At 39.6% G+C, this 24,462-nt stretch overlaps 1 protein-coding gene across 1 annotated transcript in view; it reads left to right on the top strand.

The window, feature by feature from the left end:
• Positions 1 to 24,462, top strand: part of DNAH9 (dynein axonemal heavy chain 9) — a 241,202-nt gene that overhangs the window by 15,926 nt on the left and 200,814 nt on the right. Inside the window, exons 4-9 of the mRNA XM_074319350.1 lie at positions 3,106 to 3,236; positions 3,573 to 3,699; positions 7,823 to 7,975; positions 9,200 to 9,325; positions 11,978 to 12,217; positions 12,532 to 12,692. Coding sequence (XP_074175451.1) covers positions 3,106 to 3,236; positions 3,573 to 3,699; positions 7,823 to 7,975; positions 9,200 to 9,325; positions 11,978 to 12,217; positions 12,532 to 12,692 — 938 coding nt within the window. The remainder of the gene's footprint in view (positions 1 to 3,105; positions 3,237 to 3,572; positions 3,700 to 7,822; positions 7,976 to 9,199; positions 9,326 to 11,977; positions 12,218 to 12,531; positions 12,693 to 24,462) is intronic.

Raw genomic sequence — 24,462 nt, 5'->3', positions numbered from 1 at the left:
ATCACCCTGATTCCAAACCAGACAAAGACAATACAAAAAAGAAAATTATGGGCTCATAGCCTTGATGAACATAGATGCAAAAATCCTCAACAAAATATTAGCAAACCGAATTTAGCAATACCTTAAAAGGCTCATACAGCATGATCAAGTAGACGATTCTTGGGATGCTAAGTCAGTTCAGTATCTACAAATCAATTAATGTGGTATACCACATAAACAAAATGAAAGATAAAAATCCTAAGATTGTATCAATAGATGCAGAAAAAGCATTTGCCAAAATCCATCCATTTATGATAAAAACTCTCAGCAAAGTGGGAATAGAGGAAACATACCTCAACATAATAAAGGCTCTATGCGAGAAACCCACAGCTAACATCATACTCAATGGGGAAAAGCTAAAAGCATTCTTAAAATCAGGAACTAGACAAGCGTGCCCACTTTCACCTTTTCAACATAGTAGTGGAAGTCCTAGCCACAGCACTCAGACAAGAAATAAAGTCCATCCAAATTGGAAAAGAAGAAGTAAAACTGTCATTTGGAGATGACAAGATACTACATATAGAGAACCTGGAAGATTCCACCAAAAAAACTATTAAAACTGATAAATTAATTCAGTAAAGTAGCAGGATACAAAGTAATATTCAGAAATCAATTGCCTTTTTATACACCAACAATGAACCATCAGAAAGAGAAGCTAAGAAACAATCCCATTTACGATTGCATAAAAAAAAAACAAAAAAAAACAACAACTAAGAATAAATTTAACCAAGGAGGTGAAAGAGCTGTAAGACTTCGGAAACTATAAGACACTGAAGAAGATACAAATAAAGGGAAGCATATACCATCCTCGTGGATAAGAATTAACAATGTTAAAAGGTCCATACTACCCAAAGCAATCTATCGATTCATTGCAATTCCTATCAAAATACCAGTGGCATTTTTCAGAGAACTAGAACAAATAATCTTAAAATTTACATGAAACCACAAAAGACCCTGAAAAGCCACAGAAATCTTCAGAAAGAAGAACAAAATTGGAACTATCATGCTGCCTCATACCAAAATATACTACAAGGCTTAATAATCAAAATGCCTGGTACTGGCATAAAAACAGACACATAGATCAATGGAACAAAATAGAGAGCCCAGAAATAAACCCATACCTATATGGTCATTTAATCTATGAGAAAAGGAGGCAAAAACATACATTATGGTAAAGACAGTCTATTCAATAAATGGTGTTGAGAAAACTACACTGATATATGCAAAAAAAAAAAAAAAAAGAAACTGGACCACCTTCTTACACCATATACAAGAATAAACTCAAAATGCATTAAAGACTTACATGTAAGACCCAAAACTATAAAACTCCTAGATGAAAACATAGGCAGTTAACTCTCTGACATTGCTCTTAGTAATATTTTTTTCTGATATATTTTCTTGGGCAAGGGAAATAAGAAAAAATATACAAAAAGATAGCCTACTGCCTGGAAGAAGATATGCGTCAAAAATACATCTGATAAGGAGCTAATATCTAAAATTAAAAAAAAAAAACTCATATAACTCAACACCAAAAAAAGTAAACAATTCAATTAAAAAGTGGGCAGAGCACCTGAATAGACATTTCTCCAAAGAGGACATGCACTTGGCCAATAGACATATTGAAAGATGCTCAACATCACTTATCATCAGAGAAATGCAAACTAAAATAACACCTATCAGCATAGCTATCATCAATAAATCAACAAACAGTAATTGTTGGCAAGGATGTGGAGAAAAGGGAACCCTGGTGCACTGTTGGTGGGATTGCAAATTGGTACAACCTCTGTGGAAAATGTTTTGTAAGTTCGTCAAACAATTAAAAACAGAACTACCTTATGACCCAGCAATTCCATTCCCAGGTAATTATCCAAAGAAATCCAAAACACTAATTCAAAAAGATATATGCACCTCTATGTTCGTTGCAGCAGTATTTACAACAGCCAAGATGTAGAAGCAACCCAAGTGCCCATCAATAGACAATTGGATAAAAAAGAGGTGGTACATATATACACTGGAATATTACTAGGCCATAAAAAAGAATGAAATCTTACCATTTGTGACAACATGGATGGACCTACAGGGTATTATGCTAAGTGAAATAAGTCAGACTGAGAAAGACAAATACTATATGACCTCGTTTCTATGTGGAATCTAAAGAACAAAATAAACGAACAAAACAGAAACAGACTCATAGGTACAGAGAACAAACTGCTGGTTGCCAGTGGGGAGGGGGTTTAGGGAGCTGGGTGAAAAAGGTGAAGGGATTAAGAAACACAAATTGGTAGTTACAGAAAAGTCACAGGGCTGAAAATACAGCATAGAGAATATAGTCAATAATGTTGCAACAACTATGTATCGTGCCAGGTGGGTAGTAGACTAATTGGGGAGAATCACTACGTAAATTATCTAAATGTCTTACCACTTAACCACTATGCTGTACACCTGAAACTTATCACAATAATATTAAATGTCAAATATAACTGAAAAAATTAGTTGAAGATAAATAAATAAAAATGCTAAAATGTCACTTGCCTTCTGTATGCTCATTCTTCCATGAGCAATACAGTGGAGTTTTCCAGAGGCTACATGACGTGATATCACAAGAGACTGAATACAGAAGCCAAGAAGAGAATCTGGCCATCTTCTAAGTCCGACATGAAAGAGATTTGTAAAAATAAAAAATGAAACAATGCCCCTTTCTTTCTTAAGTTATTTTGTTTTGGAAAATGCAATTATTTTAGGTACATACATGTTATGTTAACTAATAGGTTTAATGTTGTTACTTTTCAAATGAATTAAACATTTTTAAATTTCTCCACTTTGAAATTTTTATAGCTTCTAATATATAAGATATGTTGATACAAGCTCTTTGTATTCCAACAAATTATTTTAAAGATTAAAGAGGTTTTAAGACCAAGCTGTTTGAGAGCTGCTGTTTTAAGCTGAGGTATTTCCTTCTGTGAGGAAGCCCAAGAACAGGTTCCTGCTCTTGACTTGCTACTTAAGGGGAGCTTCTTGGAATTAAGAGGCGTAGTGGTTAATTTTTCCCCACATTTTTATTTGCAGGATTCGGAAAGATTTGAAGGCATTGACATTGACTTTAAAGAACTAGTATATGATGCTCAGAAAACTCCAAATGTAGTGGAAGCCACCAACAAATCAGGTCTTTATGAAAAGCTGGAAGATATTCAGAGCAGGTGAGGGCCGGCTTGCTGCCCGTTTGTAAGGAAGGAGGCGGTATTTCCTTTCGCCCTTCAGTCTCTGAGATCCTTACATTACTTAACTGTGCAAGGGAGCGAGTGATACGTGTGTCGGTGTGTGTGTATTGGTTTCCTGGATATTGGGCACTATGTGGTATTATTAGAGGTGTTTATTCTGGTGGGAATTATCGGTGTGAATGTTTGCAAATACCCTGAAGTGTTTCTGCTCTGATTTTTGCATGTATTCTATTGTATTGCATATTTTTGCATTTATGTAATATCTATGTAACGATGAATCTAGGCAAACTTAGGACTTTCTGTGTCTGCCCTCAGATTACACCTGTGTGAGAAGGCCCTGGCGGAGTACCTGGATACCAAAAGGCTTGCCTTCCCTAGGTTTTACTTTCTCTCCTCTTCTGATCTGTTAGATATCCTTTCTAACGGCACAGCTCCGCAGCAGGTAAGCTGAGGGAACGCGTGTAGAAACATCTAGAAGGTCTGAGGAGCTCCCAGCAGGAGAGTTTCGGATTCCCCATTAGGCCTCCTCTCTGCAGCAGTGTGCATATTTCAGTCCAGTGCTGCCACCAGCATCATCCCTACCCTCAGAGCTTCTTCATTCCCACCATGACTGCCTCTCAGGATGCCCTCCAACCCATCAGTGGCTCTGACTCCCTAAAGTAGAAATGGAGAAGCTTTGAGGATGGCAAAGGTGGAAGGGGCTGAGTCTTTACATGGAATGCCTTTGATCTGATTCTACAGAGAGATTTAGTAAATCTTAAGAGATTTAGCGCTTAAAAGTTATAGCTAAAATGTCCATTGGGTGATAAGATAGAAGTTGTGTTAATTGAACATTGGGGTGGTTTAGTGGAAAGAGTGTATATGAGAAGCCCAAATTTGGGGGTTCTATGGCCTTGTTGTAGCCACTTGTTAGACATAGAGTTTGGGCTTCTTCAAAACAAACTTTCCTCATCTGTAAAATAGAAGAAGCCAAGCCTTCTATGTTACAAAATTTTTTAATAATAAAGTAACTAATTGAAGCAGTGTTGTATTAGGAGCTATAGTCAGTGATTGTCAAACTTGAGAGTGTGTGAGAATCACCAGGAATGCTTGTTAAAATACACACTCCTAGGCCCCACCCCCAGAGAGTCTGATTCAGTCGGTATGAATCTGCGATACTGAGGATTTCCCAAGTGATGCTGCTGCTGTGGGAACCACATGCTGAGAACCACTGCTACAGATCACACAGTCTGAGTCTCAAAATGATGGCTGGGAGGGATGGAGTATGTCTCTGCTTTATGTTGCATTAGCTCTCCTCTCTCCTCACCCTAAGAAGAGTTCAAGATTTGTTTATAGTTCTCTTAGTTTCCTTTAGACTGTTCTATAGTCAAAATGCTGTGTTAGGAAGTTACTTAGATGAGTTCGCTTCCTCCTTCAGTGTGATTTTGTTATTCATTTGAAGTATAGTTGGGTTCTCTTTGATTTCAGTTTTAAGGTTTTTCTCATCCTTGTTTATTTGATTGTTTGAATATGCAGAATTCTAAAAGTCAAACTGTGCATAAAGATATTTGAGAAGTATCACTTCTTCACCCATTCCTAACATGTCATCACCACCTCCCCTTCAGTCCCCCTGTAGTCAAAAGTTATAGCTAATAGGTAACCAATTCCATTAGTTTTTGGTTTACCTTTCCTATATTTATATTTGCAAAAATAAGTAGATATGCATCTACATTTGTAGGTTTATACTTTCTTATTTCCCTTTCTTTCTTGCACAAAAAGTAGCATGCTTTCTTTTTTACTTAGTTATATCCTGGAAATCACCCCATATCATTCCATATCAATTCAAAGGTAGCTTCCTTACCTCCCTTATTTTTTTCACATCTGCATCGTACCCCATGGACCAATATACCATAGTTTTGCCATAGGTTATTTATAATATTTTGCAATTGCAAATAATCTGACATTGAATAACTTTGGGCCTTGTATTATTGGAGGTTTATCTTCTAGGTAAATTCCTTAGAAGTAAGATTGCTGGATCAAAGAGTAAATGATATGTGGTCTTGTTAGATTTGCTATATTTCCCTCCATAGCAGTTGTGTTCTTTTGCATCACCACCAGCAACGGATGAGAGCTTTTCCAACAGAGCCAAAAGATGGCACCCATGCATAAGTTTTCTATCATCGTTAACTTTAAAAAAAATTTTTTTATTGGGGAATATTGGGGAACAGTGTGGTTTTCCAGGACCCATTGGCTCCAAGTCAAATCGTTGTTTTCAATCTAGTTGTGGAGGGCGCAGCTCACTTGTCAGTGTGGGAATCGAACCAGCAACCTTGGTGTTATGAGCTCTGCGCTCTAACCAACTGAACCAACTGGCCGCCCCTGTCGTCGCTAACTTTTTAACTTAGTGAAATTATGTTTTTGGTTTGTTGGTAAGAAGGAAGTACTAAAGAGAGACTAGCCCTAATAGTTACATGCCTTCTTTTTCCACCCCCTATCGATTGAACTGTTTCCAAAATAGCCCATGCACAGTGGAGTTGAAATATTTATCACATTCGCATTCTGTTTTGTAACTATATGTTCATTAATTCTATGTATAGGAAGGTTCAAAGATCATTGTCAGACCTTTTATATTTTTTATACATGATATATTCACTCTTAAATATTTATTTATATTTATTTCTTACTTGGTTTGAGTAAATCTTTAAGTGGTTCCCCATATTCCCGCCCCCAGAGATGGAGCATGATAGAATAACCCTCAATTCCTTCTATATCTGTGAGGCTCTTTAGTTTCTGCATGTGAGTGATGAATGGTTGGATTTGGAATTCATGGGTCACAGCAATTTCCCCTCAAATTCCTGCAGGAATAGCTCTGATGTTTCTTGTTACAGAGAATTCATCTGAGGCCTGCCTGCCTGCCTGTCTGATTTTTTTTTTAAACTTTTATAAGTAGACTAGTTTCTTTCTATGTGGATGTCCAAGAGATCAAAATTTAAATTAGATTTTAATTTTAGAAAATTTGTGTATGTTTATTATAGATACTTAATTTTAGTAATGTTTCCAACACGTGATGAGGTGTTTTTTTCCTATCTGAAAACCAAGGCTTTCATTATCTTGAAAAAGTTATCTTTCAGTAAGCTTTTAATATTTCTATTCCATTTATCTGGATAAATTTTTCCCTCAGGTTCATCATATTTCCATTAGTTGAGATTTTATTTTCTCTGCGCTATATACATTTCCTTCATATATTCATACATATTTTCATATGTTCATACATATTTTTTATCTCTTAGTCTTTTTCCTTGGCATTCTGCAATAGTTTCTCCAATTTATCCACCCTATTTAATTTGCTTGTGCTAATGAGTCCTTTAGTATTGCTAATATTGTTACAGACTGTGCTGTTATTTGTTGGTTTTCTTATTTTATTTTTCTACCTCTACCATCTCGTCTTTCACCTCATATTATATAGAGTTCATGTTTCTTTCATTAATTGAACACAATACAAGGTGATGTTTTCATAATTCTGTTTTGTTCGTTAAAGCTTCATATATATGTGTGTGTGTGTGTGTACACACACACACACACACACACACATACATTCACACACACCCTTACTCTTTATTTTGAGTCCTGTTTTCTCATTCTTTTAAGTTGCAGCACAATTTCCTAGGTCCCATGTTGGTTTGTTTGTTAATCTGCTATTTGTTCTTGGATAAAAAAGGTCCACTCCATTAATATATTTGTCCCAAGTCACTGTGAGTGAGTTCTCCTCGAATACTTTCACAGTTCATCTATATACTCAAAAATGTTCCTTTCATCTCACAAGCTAAAGAGCTAGTTGTTGTAAATTTAAGACTACCCTCAGGGTACCAGCAGCCTAAAGGACCTTATACTTAAAAAACCTCTACCAAAGGGCAGTGTTCTATTTATTGTTTCTTCTTCAGGCTGCTGTTTCCTTCCCCTCAGGGCCCCAGGGCAGCATCCCTCCTAGAGATTCTGCCCGAGGCATCCCTGTGAGAGGCCTGTGTGTCCTGAGACTCCATGCTGGGGAGAAGCCTGGCATGACCAGGCTTCTTGCCTGGACTGAGCTTGCCCGCCCTTGCTTTGGACCCTGTGGACAGTCTGCTGCACCAAAGCACTTCCAACAACTGGGTGACTCCTTCTACAGGCCACTGTCACCACTGCACTTGACCCTTTAGACCTGGGCATGTTAGCATTCTTCTGCAGACTTCTCTGGGCCTATCCCCTGCCACACAGTAGTATTTTCTTAGTAAGAGGGCTTATGAATTAACCATTATTTTTTCTCCAATCTGTTCCCACCCATAGGAGATCAAACAGAAATTAATCTAACTGGTGGCTTCTTTGGTTTGTAGCCAATGCATGATTCCCACTAGTATTATATTCCTTTGGCCACTTCTACCCAATTCAATTGATTCCCATCCTCACATCACCATCATCCCTACAGGTTTCCTTCTAAATGTTTGGTACCCGATGCTCTGATAGTTGTCACAAGGTAGACCTCTAAATAATACCGAGTAGTAACTTCCTGGATACATTCTCCAGTCCTTTGGCATGGTTTCCCTTTATAGGTTCAACGCCATCTTTCCAAACTCTTTGACAATATGGCCAAGATGCAGTTCCAGCTGGACACCAGCGAGAAAACAACCAAGATAAGTCTTGGCATGTACAGCAAGGAAGAAGAATATGTGGCCTTCAGTGAGCCCTGCGACTGCAGTGGGCAGGTGATGGAAACGTCCTTCTCCTTCTCCCTTTCTTTCTCAAGGGTGTGCATACAAATACAGTCAGCATCAACCTTCAGGATAGCCTTTTTGACCTTGGCCCAGAACTGCTGTCTGTGCCCAGGGACTGCCAGCTTCCCTTGACTTGAACTGACGTTGGAGCAGCTTCTAGTGCCTGCCTTCCTCTCTCTAGGAAGGACATGTGTCAGTATTCATATATCTTCCTTAACCAAAGACCTGTGCCGAGAGGAATGAAATGCACATAAACAACTCCCTGAGTCAATGAGAAAAGGATTTCAAGATGATTAGCAGCCCCGAGAGACGAACATGACACCCCCTGGAGCATCCCACAGGGTAATCAGGCACACTGACATCTCCTCCAGGAGAAAATATCCTTTAAAGTCAACCATTTTCCTGAGATGTCACTTCTCTGTATAAATACACCTCAGAGTCACTTCCTCCCACAGCTCTAACCCTTGGAGAGTCAGCTACCACCGGATTCCAAGAACTACTACCTCCAAGTTTCCCATATACAATTCAAGAAACACAAAACATGGGACGATTCTCTCTTTACACTTCCTTGCCAGCCTTCACCATTACCACTAAGGTATAAGTCCTTCTTTGTCCATTATCCTAAATGACCCAACAAAGCATTGTCCTAATCTAGTTCTAATCTAACCCAAAGTATCAACTGGAGAAAATATCTTTTATAGAGTTCCACCTTCATCCACATGTATCTTCTAGTACACCAGAAAATAATCAGACATTTTCCATTTTATGAAAGGCATCCTAGGGTTTGATTCAGAACGTGTTGTTTTTGTAGACCCAGAACCATGCAGTTGGAAAAACAATCCTGGCTTACATTTCCATACTCAGCATACACAGCCATGAGAATCTACTGACTTATTTACACCTAGCTCAACCCAGACTAGGATTTCGTTGTATAAACTCTGGATGGCAGCCCCTACCCCCCAGCCCCTTAACCTGCCTGTCTGCCCTGCGTGTTCCAAATGGGCACATCCACCTGTTGCTAATTGAGCTTTTCTCACCTATTGCTGTCCTGGGTTACATGAATTAAATGTCTCCTTGTGCCTCTGGCAGCCATTTGAGGTTGTACCTCATGCCGGGGCTCCATTTTCTTCACTGCCTCAGGCTGGGTGGAAGAAAATGTATTAGTGACAATGTCTTTGTAGGAGCCCAGTGACTAACCCAGAGTTCTTCTTTCAGGTGGAAATATGGTTGAACCATGTGCTTGCTCACATGAAGGCCACCGTGAGGCATGAGATGACAGAAGGGGTCACTGCCTATGAGGAGAAGCCGAGGGAGCTGTGGCTTTTTGACTATCCAGCTCAGGTATTGTCCTAACCAGGACTTTGTGGGCCCCGATCCTCCACTAGGCTGTATTCCTCAGGGGCCTCCTTCAGTCTTCAGGGCTACCAGACATCAAACTTACTGTTTGCTTCGCAACCAGGAGAGGCTGGTCTGTGAGGGGTCAGCAAGAGGGAGCAAGAGAATTGTCAGCCATAACCTTGGAGAATGAAGGGTTGTCCATTTTTACCCTCGTTGGCTACAGTAGGGAGAAAATGGAAACAATTCACCTCGTTGATGCAGCCTACTTTGTGCTAAGCTTTTTGCTGCGTACAGGAGACACCAGCAGGGAACAAGACAATAAACCCTGCACGGCTGGAGTTTGCAGACTGGTGTGTAATTCAGTCACTTACAATGGGACCTAGTATGATGATAAGAGGGTACTCCAGGAGCATATAGTTATGTAGTGGGGGCTGGGGACCAGCCCTCTACGATATTTAAGCTGAGATTTGATATAAGAGACAACAAGTTAAAGATGGAGGGAAAGAACAACCAAGCATGAGGAAAAGCATGGGTGAAGGCTCAGCAGCAAGGGAGAGCGTACTGTGTGTGAGGAACTGAGTGTGGCTGAAGCGAGAGTAAGGGGAGGAGGGAGCAAGAGGCAGCGATGGATTCTGCAGAGGAAACTTGAGGCCAATTATAGACCATGTTAGGGATTCTGACTTGATTCTAAGTCATGTCTGAATCTTTAATAGGGTTCTCAGGAGGGTAATAAGAGAAAGGGGAGAACTAATGAGGAATTTTTTTAAATGACTGGCTGTAGCACAGCTCTCATCCCTTCCCCCGTTGGTGGCATGCTACTGATGCTAATATATTTGGAGGTTGCTGATATTTGGTGGTCATTGTAGGCGTAGGAGTAGATAAAGTTGCCCTTGGAAGGTATGTAGACTGGGATGAGGGCGTAGAACAAACCCCTGAGCATCATTCAGAGGCTGAGTAGGCAAGGAGGAGCTAGCAAAGCAGAATGAGAAATAGCACCATTTTAGATATAAGGAAACCCAGAAAATGGTAATCATGGGAACCAAAAAAGAAATTGTTGATAGGTCAATTACACCATGCACTTCTAAGAGATCAAGCAAAGTAAAGAGGCTGAGGAGTGGACATGAACTTGGTGAGGTCATTTCCGTGGAGTGGTAGAGAAGGGGCCACATTGCATGCGGTTGAGAAGTGAGAAGAAAGTGGGAAAATGTTGACAGCAAGTGTAAACACACAGTGAGAAGAGAAACAAGTCAGGACTGCAGCAGGTGTCTTTTTTAATAGTACAGTTGGCACCTCACAATCAAATCACCCCAAAAAATCACAATGCAGGAGGAACTTCTTTAACAACATCCAATATGTCTAAATCCAAAGGTAAAAACAGGGGGGTGGGGGGTGAGAGATGAGGGTAAGGGGGATCAAATATATGGTGATGGAAGGAGAACTGATTCTGGGTGGTGAACACACAATGGGATTTATAGATGATGTAATACAGAATTGTACACCTGAAATCTATGTAATTTTACTAACAATTGTCACCCCAATAAATTAAAAAAAAAAAAAAAAAAAAGATAAATTAAGAAATGGTACTCTTTATTGCAACAGAATTCTGTTTCACAAAGGAAATAATTCCCATCAGCATCCCTTGTTTACCTGGATCAGAAGTTCGAGACAAGAAAATTTGCTGCCTGCTACTATTGTGACATATCATCTAGAACCGTGTCTCCCAAACCAGAGGAGCCTGCAGATGATCAATGAATCTAAATTCTCTGCCATGAATAATCAAAATTATGCATTTTTCATATTAAGTTTTTCACTGAACAAAAGAAATGCTCGTTTGAATCACTTTATCCATTTATTTTGAGACTCTGAAAAATGCAAATCACACTACCGCATTGAATTTCAGTATAATTCACCTTGAATTTCAAGAGTAAGCCTTTCAAGGTGATAGGTTTTAAGAAATAAAAAATGTAGTGAACGTATTATGGACAAGCAGACGTAGGCCACAAATGATAAGCAGTGGCTCACTAAATTAGTACGCTCGGGCCACAAGAGTTTCTAGAACAGAGGGAAGACCGAGTGTTGTTGAGATGTTGAGATATTGTTCTCCTCTCAAACACAGGAAAGACGCTGCAAAATGGAATGATCAGTGTAGCAGTGTCTAAAAGCCACTGGCATTGTCTAGAGCAGGGGTGTCCAAACTTTTTTCAACATTTTTTACGAAGGGCCACATGCGGTAAAATACACAAACAGCCAGGCCACTCACTCAAGGTGAAGTACATATTGCCTCACCTGGTTTATTTAAGTAAACTAAATATATTTTTGGAATTCGCTGCGGGCCAATTAAGAATGGATCGCGGGCTGCAGTTGGCCCGCGGGCCGCAGTTTGGACACCCCTGGTCTAGAGTAAGTCTTTAGTTGTTCTCAACCAAATGATATGTTTTTCAAGAGCAGAAAGTGCATTCCCCACTGTGTTGTAACCACTTCCCATTGCCAAGGATTTAGAGGCACGTGGCTCACTTAGTCCGTGCTGGTGGAAGAGGGAGGGATGGGCTTATGTCACTCACCCACTTACATTCTGAGTCCTTTCTGTGTGATGAGTGGGCTGGTTTTGGAGACAGTCTCCATAGTAGCTTTACTAAGCAACTCTTGACGCCACAGGTGGCCCTGACCTGCACTCAGATCTGGTGGACCACAGAGGTGGGCATTGCGTTTGCCAGGCTGGAGGAAGGCTATGAGAATGCCATGAAGGACTATTATAAGAAGCAAGTGGCCCAGCTGAAAACCCTCATCACCATGTTGATTGGCCAGCTCTCCAAGGGGGACCGGCAGAAAATCATGACAATATGCACCATCGACGTGCATGCCCGCGATGTGGTGGCAAAGATGATTGCTCAGAAGGTGAGTCGCAAACATCCAGGACTGTCCCTCTTTGTGGGCAGCTACATCATTAATATTGGGGTTAGAGAGAAGCTTGCATATGGCAAAAACATGGGGACCTCAGACTGCACTGGCTAAAGAGCTGGCTGCTCTGACCTTTTAAAACGCCAGGAAAACAGAGTAATCAGAGCAGCTCATGCTTTCTGTGCTGAGGTGGGCACAGCGTGCTGAACTCTTGACTGGTCGATAACATCCAAGCCATCCTGTGGCCAAGGGGCCACCCGCTACCTGTTGAACACTGTGTCTCACCCATATTCTCTGCCCCCTCTCTTTAGGTAGACAATGCCCAGGCCTTTGTCTGGCTGTCCCAGCTGCGGCATCGTTGGGACGACGAGGCCAAACACTGCCTCGCCAATATCTGTGATGCCCAGTTTCTGTATTCCTATGAGTACCTAGGGAACACACCTCGCCTGGTCATCACACCGTTGACAGACAGGTGAGTGCTGGCATCAGCATTTGACAGAGAACCCTACTGCTGTCTGGCTCAGGCCATCCAACGGCCATCTAGGATCAAGGCCACTGTCACTTGCTATTTGTCCTCAGAGCTGCTGGGGGGAGGGGGAGGGCTGACTTAACAGATTTAAAATAAAACGGAAAGGATGTAGGGCAGAGTCCTTCTCAGAACAAACCACAGAGCAAATCAATGAGATGTAAATTTTTGAGGAAATGACCAGGTAGTCATTCACACCTGCATTCTAACGCTGGCTCTAATGCATACCAGCTATTTGACCATGAAAAACTTGACCTAATTCTTGATTTCCTCATGTGTGAAATGGAGGTAGTAGCTCACACCTCACATGAGTCTCGTAAGGGTAAAAGATAGCAATGCTTGTAAGGAGTTTGGTGTGGAAATATTCAGTAAAGTATCCCTATTACTTTTTCTCTTATCAATCAATTAGCACATTTATTCAGCACCTCTCACTCTGAGGATACAAAGATAAAGGTAGTTCCTATTTTTTAGGGAACCATATTCTCTGCCATTCATGTTAATTCACTTATAAATGAATTCATGCCAGACACTGAACTAGTCACTAGGAATGACTAAAACAAGTCCTGCCCTTAAACTCTGATTCTAGTGAGGGAAATAAAACATACGCGTATGTAGATAAAAATTTAAATAGCAGCAGGGGAAAAAGTGCAAGACCGTAGTATCAGATAGGGCTCAAAGCCATATGCTGCTAATTTCCAAGCAAGTGACTTAGCAGTGTAAGCACTCTGGGAACGGAGGGTCCCACCCACTGTGGGAAGAAGAGGACTGGTAATGCTTCAAGGAAGAGAGGGCATCTGACCTGGCCCTTGAAGGATGTGTGGGATTCCAGTAGGAGTTCAGTAGGTTGTAGAATGACTGTCAGGGTTTCCGTGACATTGTACAGAAATCTGTGCTCATGTCACTCTTTCTATTGAGAGGGTCTATATAATGTTCATTCATTGTTAAAGTGGTCTGCGAGCCCCCCAAATTAAAGAGCTACTAGCAAGCATTCTGGAAAATGGAATTTTTGTGGGCAAGTCATTGAGGAAATGGGAAAGCTCCAGACATGTTCCTGGAAGAGGGAATAGAGTCTTGACTTTGGGGGAGGCGGTTAGTTGTTCATAAGGCTCGGAAAGCAGCTAAGAATCAGACTGTAAATTGTGAAGAATACATTCACCAGTAAGTAAGTAAGTAGTGATAAAGTATTGAAAATTTTTCATCATAGGAATAAAACGATTGAAATGTATTTTATGAAGATTTATTTGCGAGCAGAACGTGGGCAAAGGAGAGAAAGGACAGGGAATAAGGTCATGATCCATGTGAGAAATGATATTTTAATTCTGCTGAGACTTCTGTAAAGTCTTCTAAGAGCTGGTGCCCTTTCCCCTTATCATTCCATTCAACACTAAATCTCTTCTTCTCTTCAAAAAGAGTTGCATACTTGCATGACTGGCTCACTCGAAGTGACTTGCAGGCAGTGAAGAGATTGTCATAAATTTTGAAGGATAAGATGGCCAAATAGGATCTTAATTTTCCCTCTGCCAATTCTAAGTGGTATTGCATGTGTTCTGGTTACATCCTCAGATATATTTCCAAATAATGTTTAGTTAAATTGTAATCACTATATTCATGGAATTAATAGGGATGTGGGAAATCCAGAGTAGTTGAAACTCCAAACATCATCCATAAAGTAAGACCTCATGGTTCATGTCCCCCTGTGCTTTTCATTTCTTTAATTCATTTTCTTGCCTATTCTACAAAGATCTTATACTCAGAAGCCCACTCAAATCACTCCGCACTTGCTGTTTATTGTGGAAGCCTGGCGAGGTCACATCACCATCTGTAGTCGCTCCTCACTGCACTGACGAAAATATGGATTCCTCGTGGGACCTAGGAATTCCCATCAACAAGCCTGACGCCTCACTCCCTGCACCCCAGCCACACTGACCTCCTTTCTGTTCCTTGATCCCTTTAAGTTCATTCCGACTTAGAGCCTTTTACACACGTAGTTCCCTCTGCCTGGAATGTCCTTCTCCACACTCTCTGTTCCACTGTCACCTTCTCCCCTTTAGTTCTACTCTCAGTTCTGAGGAGACCTTCCATGACCACTCTTGCTAAAAGACAGCCTCTCCCAGCGCGCGCGCACACACACGTCCCAGTAACCCTGATGGATCTCTCTGCTTATCTTCTTCCTGATGTTTCCCACATTCTGAAATGACCTTGCTTGCTTGCTTGTTGGCTGCATTCTCTTTCAGAATATAAACTTTTTACAGTCAGGGACCTTTGTCAGTCTTGTTTGTTGCTATGTCACCAGTACCATTGGATGTTGAATTAATATCTGGCGAGTGAATGAATGGTACTTGAATATTTAAAAATAAGAATAGACAGAATCAAGAAGGGGAGGTTGTCTCAGAGGAGGGATCTATGCAGGACTGTGTCTGTGCCTTGGCTCCTGGAGAAGGAAATGGGAATAAGGTCCTGGGATAAATGGTATTTCTGTCTTCTGCTCTTAGCTGGGAACTGACCCTCCTCTGCCCCAGCTTAGGCTAAAAGGTAGGTAATGTCTGTTCAGAGGCAGATGCAGATTTCTCTGCAGCTGGGACCGTAAAGGCAGCAACAGTTCTCGGGGTCTTGGCATCTGCCGGGTTTTATTGGGCTTTACTTGGGCTCGGTCAGCTGGAGGGACTTATTCCGTGTGGGTTAAAGGAAAAGTTTCCACACCTCAAGCTTCGAGCAGAGTGGACCCTGTTATGTGTCTTTGTCTTATAGTGATTCTCAGCAAGACACCTATCCTAAACAGGAAGGAAGTCCGGTATTCTCTTTTGTGGTGATTTTGTCTGCTGCCTTGGAATCTGAGCTAATAGGGAATTGATATCACTTGGAACAGAATAATGAAGTTATCATATATTTGAGCAACTTGATTAATGTCTGCCATTCACTCTAGAGTATATGTTCCGTGATAATGTTGACTTTGATTAGCTCACTGCTCTACTCTCAGGACTCAGCACCATACCTGGCACGTACTAGGCATTCAAGAAATACTCCTTGAGTGAATTCAGTGAAATGATTTCTGAGACTTTGGACATGGGCCCCGCTTTTCCATACAATTAAGAATATTCCCTTGCTTTCCATTGACATATCAGACAGTATCATTCCATGTGATAAAAAAGTACAAGGCTTCTCTTTTCCCTGGGGCTTCACACCTGCCAAGGAGTTGAAGAAGATAATTACCTCTTTTGGATTTCCAAATCTCTGGTCAGCTAATGATGAATGCCTGATAGAGGGAAAGGGTAAAGTTTTGACAGTGAATTTCTAAAATCGGAATTTATCACCTCTTCTATGAAATGATATAAATAAGGACTTGAAAGGAAGATTTGCTGCAAATAATGGCAAATACCATATAGACTTTGACCTTGTCTTGCCCATTTGATGCTTTTCTGACAAAGTGGTATGTTGTGAATATTTATATGGCAAATTCCATTTTCTCATTGACTTCCATTATTATCTCAAGAAATGTTTTGCCCAGAAAAAAATTGGCCTTAACACAGAAAATCACATTTTAAAGAGCATTCAGCTTTTGCTGGTGTGTAGCTTAAGTACATTTAATTCTCTCCTGCCAGAGGAATTAATCAAATGGACAATTGATCCGTACAACCTTTGCACATTCATTAAAAGCACACCCACATTACAGTACATCCGACTGATTGTGCCTATTTCTTTGGAATTTCCCACTGCCTGGACGGGACTAGAATACATAAGCAGGCACAATGGCTCAGCCATTGTCGCAGGACTTTGGCACAAAGCTGAGATGTAAATGGAAATGCTTTTTCAGGCTGAACAAAAGTAATTCTCATAAGTTGTTTCTTAACCTTTGGATGACCTCCCCCTTTACTCCCCTTCCCTCACTTTCACACACAAATGCCCTTTCAGCCCTTTGCTGTGTTAAGTAATGTTTTAATCAACTGCTTATCAATTTTGAGTACCTCTTAATTTCTCAGGAACTATGGCAAGTAGGTGAGATATAATTGATGCAAAAGTCTTTGAAGGTAATTTGCTGAACAAGGACACACCTAGCTAAAGTCAGACACTTTTTTAAAAAAGTTTTTCTCTGATATTTTTATTAGAAAACTTAGTAATCTGTAAACAAAGAAAATAAAAGTCACCCAGAGATAATCATTGCTAACATTTAGTCTGTTTCCTTCTAGTTGTAGATTTTGAAACGATGAAATTGCAGTCATATGCTGTATATAAAATATCATAGATTGCTTTTTTTATGTCACATTGTATCATGTGCTTATTCTTTAGTCATCTAATCCACTCTAATACTAGTAGAATTACATTCTATTTACTAGCATCCCATAATTTATGTAAATATGACATATTTATGTTATATCTAAGCTTTTACTATTAAAAATAAAGCTGCCAGGAACTCATTTATATATAAATTTTTACTGTATTTCTCATTATTTCCCCAGGAGAGATTCTAAGAAGCAGGATAATTAGATGATATGTATTTTTAAGTTATTCTTGAGAAAAATGTTGCTCTCATTCTGACCAGCAGTTTATGAGACTGTTCACCTCACGATATTCTCACCAGCATTAAGTATTGTTAAAATGTTGTCAATTTTGTAAGATAAAATGGTATCTTATTTGAATCTGGATATCCTTAATTGCTCACAGGCCTGAGCATTTTTATGAGTTTATTGACTATTAGATTTTCCTATCCTCTGAATTATTTGTTACTGTCATTGCCTATTTTATTACTTTTTTAAATTTAATTTTTAAAAATATTTTGAATAAAATATAGCTAACATAAAATATATTAGTTTCATGTGTACACCAGTTATTCAACATTTATATACCTAAAGAAGTGATCACCATGGTAAGTCCAGCAACCATCTGACACTGTACCACGCTATCATAATATTATTGACTGTATTCCCTTTGCAGTAAATTATATCCCAAACTTGTTTTATACCTGGAAATTTGAACATCTTATTTCTCTTCACCTTTTACCCCCTTTTGAAATTTTTATTCGAGTTGACATTCAGTATTATTTTATATTAATTTCAGGTGTACAGCATAGTGGTGAGACATTTATATAATTAAGAAGTCATTCCCCTGACTAGTCTAATACCCGTCTGACACTATACATAGTTATTGCCATATTATTGATTATATTCACTATGCTTTACTTTACATCCCCATGACTATTTTGTAATTACCAATTTGTATTTCTTAATCCCTTCCCTGTTCCAAATATCCCTCCCATCTATCACCCCAATAAATCTAGTACCCATCTGACACCATACATAGTTATTATAATATTATTGACTATATTTCTTATGCTATACCCTACATTCTCATGAATACTTTGTAACAAGCAATTTGTACTTCTTAATCACTTCCCACGTTTCATCCACCGTCCAACCCCCCTCCCATCTGGCAACCATCAAAATGTTCTTTGTATCTATATGTTTGTTTCTGTTTTGTTTGTTTATTTATTTTGTTCTTTAGATTCCATACACAAGTGAAATCACATTGCATCTGTCTTTCTCTATCTGACATACTCCACTCAGCACAATATCCTCCAAGGCCCTCCATGTTGCCGCAGATGGCAAGATCCCATTCCCTCCATGGCTGAGCAATATTGCATTGCATATATGCACCACCTCCTTTCTGTCCATTCATCCACTGACAGACACCCAGGCTGCCTCCACATCTCAGCTATTATAAACAATGCTGCAGTGAATAAGCAAATGGATGCACACATCCCCTCGAAGTAGCATTTTGGGTTTCTTTGGATAAATACCCAAAAGTTGGATTACTGGGTTCTTCATTGTCTCTTGTTATAGCCTCTGTTTTACAATCTATTTTATCTGTTATATGTTACAGTCTATTTGTCTTCATATATATATATATATATATATATATATATATATATATATATATATATATATATCCCCAGCTTTTGGTGTTGTTTTTTTTTCCATTTTCATGAACTATCTTTTTCCAAATGTTTACTTTTAGTCTGTGTGTGTCTTTCTATCTAAAGTGAGTCTCTTCTAGGCAGCATATGTAAGGGTCTTGTTTTCTTATCCACTTATCCATATGTCTTTTGATTGGAGCATTTAATCCATTTACATTTAAAGTAATTATTGATTGATATGTAGTTATTGCCATTTTATTATTCACATTTTTTTTCATCTTAAAGAAGTTCCTCTAACATTCCTTATAACACTGGTTTGGTGGTGATGAATTAATTTAGCTTGTTCTTACCTGGGGAGCTCTTTATCTGTTCTTTGATTCTAAATAATAGCTTTGCTCTGTAAAGTAATCTTTGTTGTAGGTCCTTGTTTTTAATCACTGAGTATTTCATGCCAATCCCTTCTGGCCTGCATAGTTTCTGTTGAGAAATCAGCTGACAGGCTTATGGGAGCTCCCTTGTAGGTAACTAACTGTTTTTCTCTTGCTGCTTTTAAGATTCTTTCTTTGTCTTTAACTTTTGGCATTTTCATTATGATGTGTCTTGGTGTGGTCCTCTTTGGGTCACCTTGTTTGGGATTGTCTGACCTTCTTGGGCTTGTATGTCTATTTCCTTTGCCAGGTTAGGGGAGTTTTCTATCATTATTTCTTCAAATAGGTTTTCAATTCCTTGCTTTTTCTCTTCTCCTTCTGGTTCCCTGTGATGTGAATGTTGTTACACTTGATGCCGTCCCAGTGACCCCTCAAACTGTCCTCATTTTTTGGATTCCTTTTTCTTTTTGCTGTTCTATTTGGATGTTTCCTGTTACCTTATCTTCCAAATTGCTGACTCTATCCTCTGCTTCATCTAATCTACTGTTGATTCCCTCTAATGTATTGTTCATTTCAGTTATTGTATTTTGTATTTCTTACTGGTTCTTTTTTTATGCTTTCTATCTACATTTTTATGTTTCCCATCTCTTTGTTGAAGTTCTCACTGAGATCATTGAGCATCCTTATAACCAATGTTTTGAATTCTGTACCTTGTAGATTGCTTGTCTCCATTTTGTTTAGGTCTTTCTCTGGAACTTTGCTGTGTTCTTTCATTTGAGACATGTTTCTTTGTCTCCCCATTTTGGCTGCTTCCCTGTGTTTGTTTCTGTATATTAGGTAGGGCTGCTATGTCTCCCAGTCTTAGCAGAGTGCCTTTATGTAGTAGGTATCCTGTAGGGGCCAGTTGCACATTCTCCCTAGTCACCTGAGCCATGTGCTCCAGATGTGTCCCTTGTGTGGGTTGCATGTACCTTCCTGTTGTAGTTGAGCTTTGGTTGCTGTTTGCACATCAGTGGGAGGTATTGAGCCTCACACTGATGGGTTGTGAGGACTGGCCATGACTACAGTGGAGGAGTTGTTGTGCAAGGGTGACCCAGTGGAGCAGGATTTGACTAACAGAACTCCAGTGCCTTCCCATTCTGCACTTTGGGTGTGTCATGCTTGGAAGTGGCTGGGTGATGCCCCAGCTTGTTCTGAAGCGGGCCACTGGGCATGTCATCCCCAGGGTCTCCTTAGAAGCCAAGTTCAGTCACAACCTGTGCTCTGCCAGGTCCACCTGGCATGAGCCACAAAGCAATCTACAGATGGCTGCCACTGATGCTGAACTTGGAGATGCCTCAAGAGGTCAAGCTGCAAACCAAATCTGGCTGCCACCAGTGCTAAGCTTGGTGCTGCTCAGCAAGAGGCATGGGACAGCTAAATGCTGCTTATCTGGGTTTTGTGAACCCTTGAGAGATTTTAGGAAAAGTTCACAGCATGAACCAAGACAGGCTTTTTGTATGGAAAAGCCACTGGAAGCAGCTTGGATGGGCCCAAAATTTTGGTGGGGCAGGGTTTCAGGGAATCACTAGCAGCAGTCAAACAGTGTCAGCTAGGTTAATGGAGACTCAGAGGTGGCAGCTGCCTGCATGCTGGAGGGGGGAGGGTTGAACAAAGAAACAATGGATTCTACCAGCACTTCTGTGTGGGAGAAAGCTACCCCTCCAGCCTTCACTCTGAAGCCAGACAACTCAGTTCCTCCTCATATGTCCCTGGAACCTTTCAAGAGGCTTCCCCAGTACTGGAGCTCAGAGTGAGTGAGTCTGTCAGCAAGTAAGTTCATGTGTGGGCCCTTTAAGAGGATCTCCTGGAACTGCAGCAGTCCTCCACATCACTCAGCTACAATTGCTGCTGGTTTTCACAGCCAGAAGTTGTGAGGACTTCCTTTCCTGGCACTTGAACTCTGGGCTGGGGAGCCTGGTGTGGGGCTGGAACCCCTCGCTCCTCCTGTGGGGGACCTCTGCAGCCAAGATATCCCTCCCAGTGTTTAATGGTCTCATGCAGATGTGGGGCCAGTCTGTTCCGCATCTCTGCCCCTCCTACCTGTCTCAAGGTGGCTTCTTGTATATGTTGTTAGTTGTAAGACTTCGCTTCAGCTAAACTTAAGGTGATTCTCAATGATGGTTGTTCTGTAGTTTAGTTGTAATTTTGATGTGGTCGCAAGGGAAGGCAAGCACAGTGTTTACCTACTGCGCCATCTTGAAATCTGAAAATTTCTTTGGTAAAGTTTTTGACTATTGAGAAAAGTGAGTGTTTTCCTCAATACATTTTCAGTTACAAGTGATAGAAGCCAAAGTCAAACTAAGTTTAACAGGAAGAGGACTTCGTATCTCACATACCTGGAAAATGAATCCAGCTTTCTGCAGTGCAAATAGCTCCCGGGCCTAAAAAGGGAGCTTATCAGTCCTTGAACTCTCTCTCTCTCTCTCTCTCTCTCTCTCTCTCTCTCTCTCTCTCTCTCTCACCATGACTTTGCTTTCTTCTGAGTATTCTTTCTTACACAGATTTTCTTTGAATGTCTGGAAAGATGGTCTTCATGCCCTCACCTTTATGACTTCTGATTCAAGAAGAAGAGAGACCCTCCCTTTCCCAGCACTAGATGTCAGATTCCTTGAAGAGATTTCTTCTGTTTGGATCATGGGCTCATCTCTGAGCCAGTCACTGCGACCAATGAGAGAGTATTTTGCCCAGCCTAAGTCTTGTGCCAACTCCTGAGAGGGTAGGAAATACTTTGATTGACAGCCCCATCAGAAAACATGATATATAGAAAAGATGATTTTCCAAGTTGTGAAATCTTGTGCAAGGAAAACCCACAGAAACTATCTCAGGGACTATATAATTTGATTTTGTTTTTTGTAAATAATGGTAGGCCCATTCAAAGTTCTGAGTTTATCGCACTACCTCAAAGTATCTATTCTGTTTCATTAGTATGTCAACCTATCTATGTGTCATACTGTTTAAGGATTATAGCTTGTTATGAATTGTAATATTTTTATAGTAAAGGTCTGCATCATCCATCTTCATTTTCTATTTTTTGTTTAGCTCTTCTGTTTCTTCTTTCAAATGAGCCTTAATCATTTTGTAAGTTCCAAAATATAAAAGATTAGGGTTTCGATTGGTGAACCTTAACACCTTCAAGTTTATTTTGAAGGAATACTCATCTTTATAAAATATGATAATTTCTGCCTACTTATACTTCAATTATATTTCTCAGAAAAGTTTATAAATATTTTTATATAGATTTTGAGTATTTTTATTGTTATCTTAAGTCTTTAGATTTTTTTGCTATTTAAGATTGTATATATATATATGTGTGTGTGTGTGTGTGTGTGTGTATACATATATATGTACACATGTGTATATATACATATATATACACACATTATATATACAGAGGGTGCCAAAAATGTATACACATTTTAAGAAAGGGAAAAACTGTTAAAATGACACTGATGGTAACCACTTTGAGCACCTATTGTAATTGTAGAAGTCAAACATGACTTGTATTCATCTTTTGTTATTGGTATATATTGAGTATTACAATTTTAACACAGTGTTTTCCTCTCTTAAAATGTGCATACTTTTTTTTGGCAGTCTCTGTATACACACACAGGTGTACAGTTTCAATGATTTTTAGTAATTTTACGAAGTGGTATAACCATCACTATAAATCAATTTCATAACAGTTTCATCCCCCTCAGTGAGATCCTTCTTGCTCATTTATAATTAATCCTCATTCCACCCCAGCCCCAGGCAACCACTACTGTAGTTTCTGTCCCTATAAATTTGATTATTCTGGACATTTCTTATAAATGGAGCCATACAATATGTGATCTCTTGTATCTGGCTTCTTTCATCTTGCATAATGTTTTTGGGGTTCATCCATGATAGAACATGTGTCAGTAGTTTTTTCCTTTTATTTCAGAATAATATCCCTTTTCATAGATATGACACATTTTGTCTATCCAGTCACCTGTTGATGGACATTTAGGTTATTTCTAATTTGGGGCTATTATAAATAATGCTGCTGTGAAATCTGCATGTAAGTCTTTCTGTAGACATATGTTTTCATTTGTCTTGGGTGGGTACCTAGGAAGGGATTGCTGGGTGCTATAGCAGTTTTATGTCTAACTTTTTGAGAAACTGCCAGACTATTTTCCAAAGTGGCTGTATCATTTTGTATCCCAACTAGCAATGTAAGAGGGTTCCCATTTCTCCAAATCTTTGACAACACTTAGTATTGTCTGTCTTATTTATTATAGCTATTCTTGACAGTAGTTGTGAAGTAGTATCTTATTTGAATTTGAATTTGCACTTCCATAATAAAAATATTAAGCATCTTTTCATGTGCTCATTAGCCATTTGTATGTCTTCTTTGGCATACTCTCTGTTCATATATTTTGCCTATTGTTTAATTCGTCTGCTTTTCTTCTTATTGCGTTGTAAGAATTCTTTGTATATTCTGGATACATTGCTTTTGTGTTTGAAAACATTTTATCCCAGTATGTTGCTTATCTTTTCATTTTCTTAATGGTGTCTTTTGAAGAACAAAATTTTAAAATATTGGTGAGGTCCAATTTATCAATTTTTTTCTCTTATGGACTGTGTTTTTGGTGCTGTAGCTAAGAAATCTTTGCTTATTTTCATTATATCTTTAACTTTTTTTTCACTTGTATATGTAGGAGAAAATTGATTTTTATGAATGTATCTTCTATTCTTTTTTTAATTTTTTTTAATTGGGGAATATTGGGGAACAGTGTGTTTTTCCAGGACCCCTCAGCTGCAAGTCAAGTCGCTGTCCTTCAATCTAGTTGTGGAGGGCACAGCTCAGCTCCAAGTCCAGTTGCCGTTTTCAATCTTTGGTTGCAGGGGGTGCAGCCCACCATTCCATGTGGGAATTGAACTGGCAATCTTGTTGTTAAGAGCTCGCACTCTAACCAGTTGAGCCATCCGGCTGCCCCTCCAAAAGCTCAATGGCAGCTCATTGTCTTCAATCTAGTTGTAGCGGGCACAGCTCACTGGCCCACGTGGGAATCAAACCAGCAACTCTGTTGTTCAGAGCTCGGGCTCTAACCAACTGAGCCATCTGGCCACCCCTATATCTTCTATTCTGTTGTCTACTGCCTTGTATTAATAATTCTACGAATTTCATTCTTGACTCTCTTGGGTTTTCTAAGTCACTTCCAGAATTTCTAATCATATTTGAGACATGCACATAATATGAAGCATAATTATAACTCCTGAAGTTTAGTTACTAGGTGTGCTGTTACTTTTGTGGGAGAGATCATATGTCAGACACTACTCTCAGTTCTTTCTGTCACTTTTTAGGAAAGACATTTACTAACTAGTGTAGGAAAAAAGAAAGATGAATACTTGATGGTGAAGGATCTCATAACTGAAT

This window comes from Rhinolophus sinicus, linkage group LG15 (assembly GCF_036562045.2).
Source record: "Rhinolophus sinicus isolate RSC01 linkage group LG15, ASM3656204v1, whole genome shotgun sequence".
Taxonomy (NCBI): domain Eukaryota; kingdom Metazoa; phylum Chordata; class Mammalia; order Chiroptera; family Rhinolophidae; genus Rhinolophus; species Rhinolophus sinicus.
This window is presented reverse-complemented; position numbering and strand designations above follow the sequence as displayed.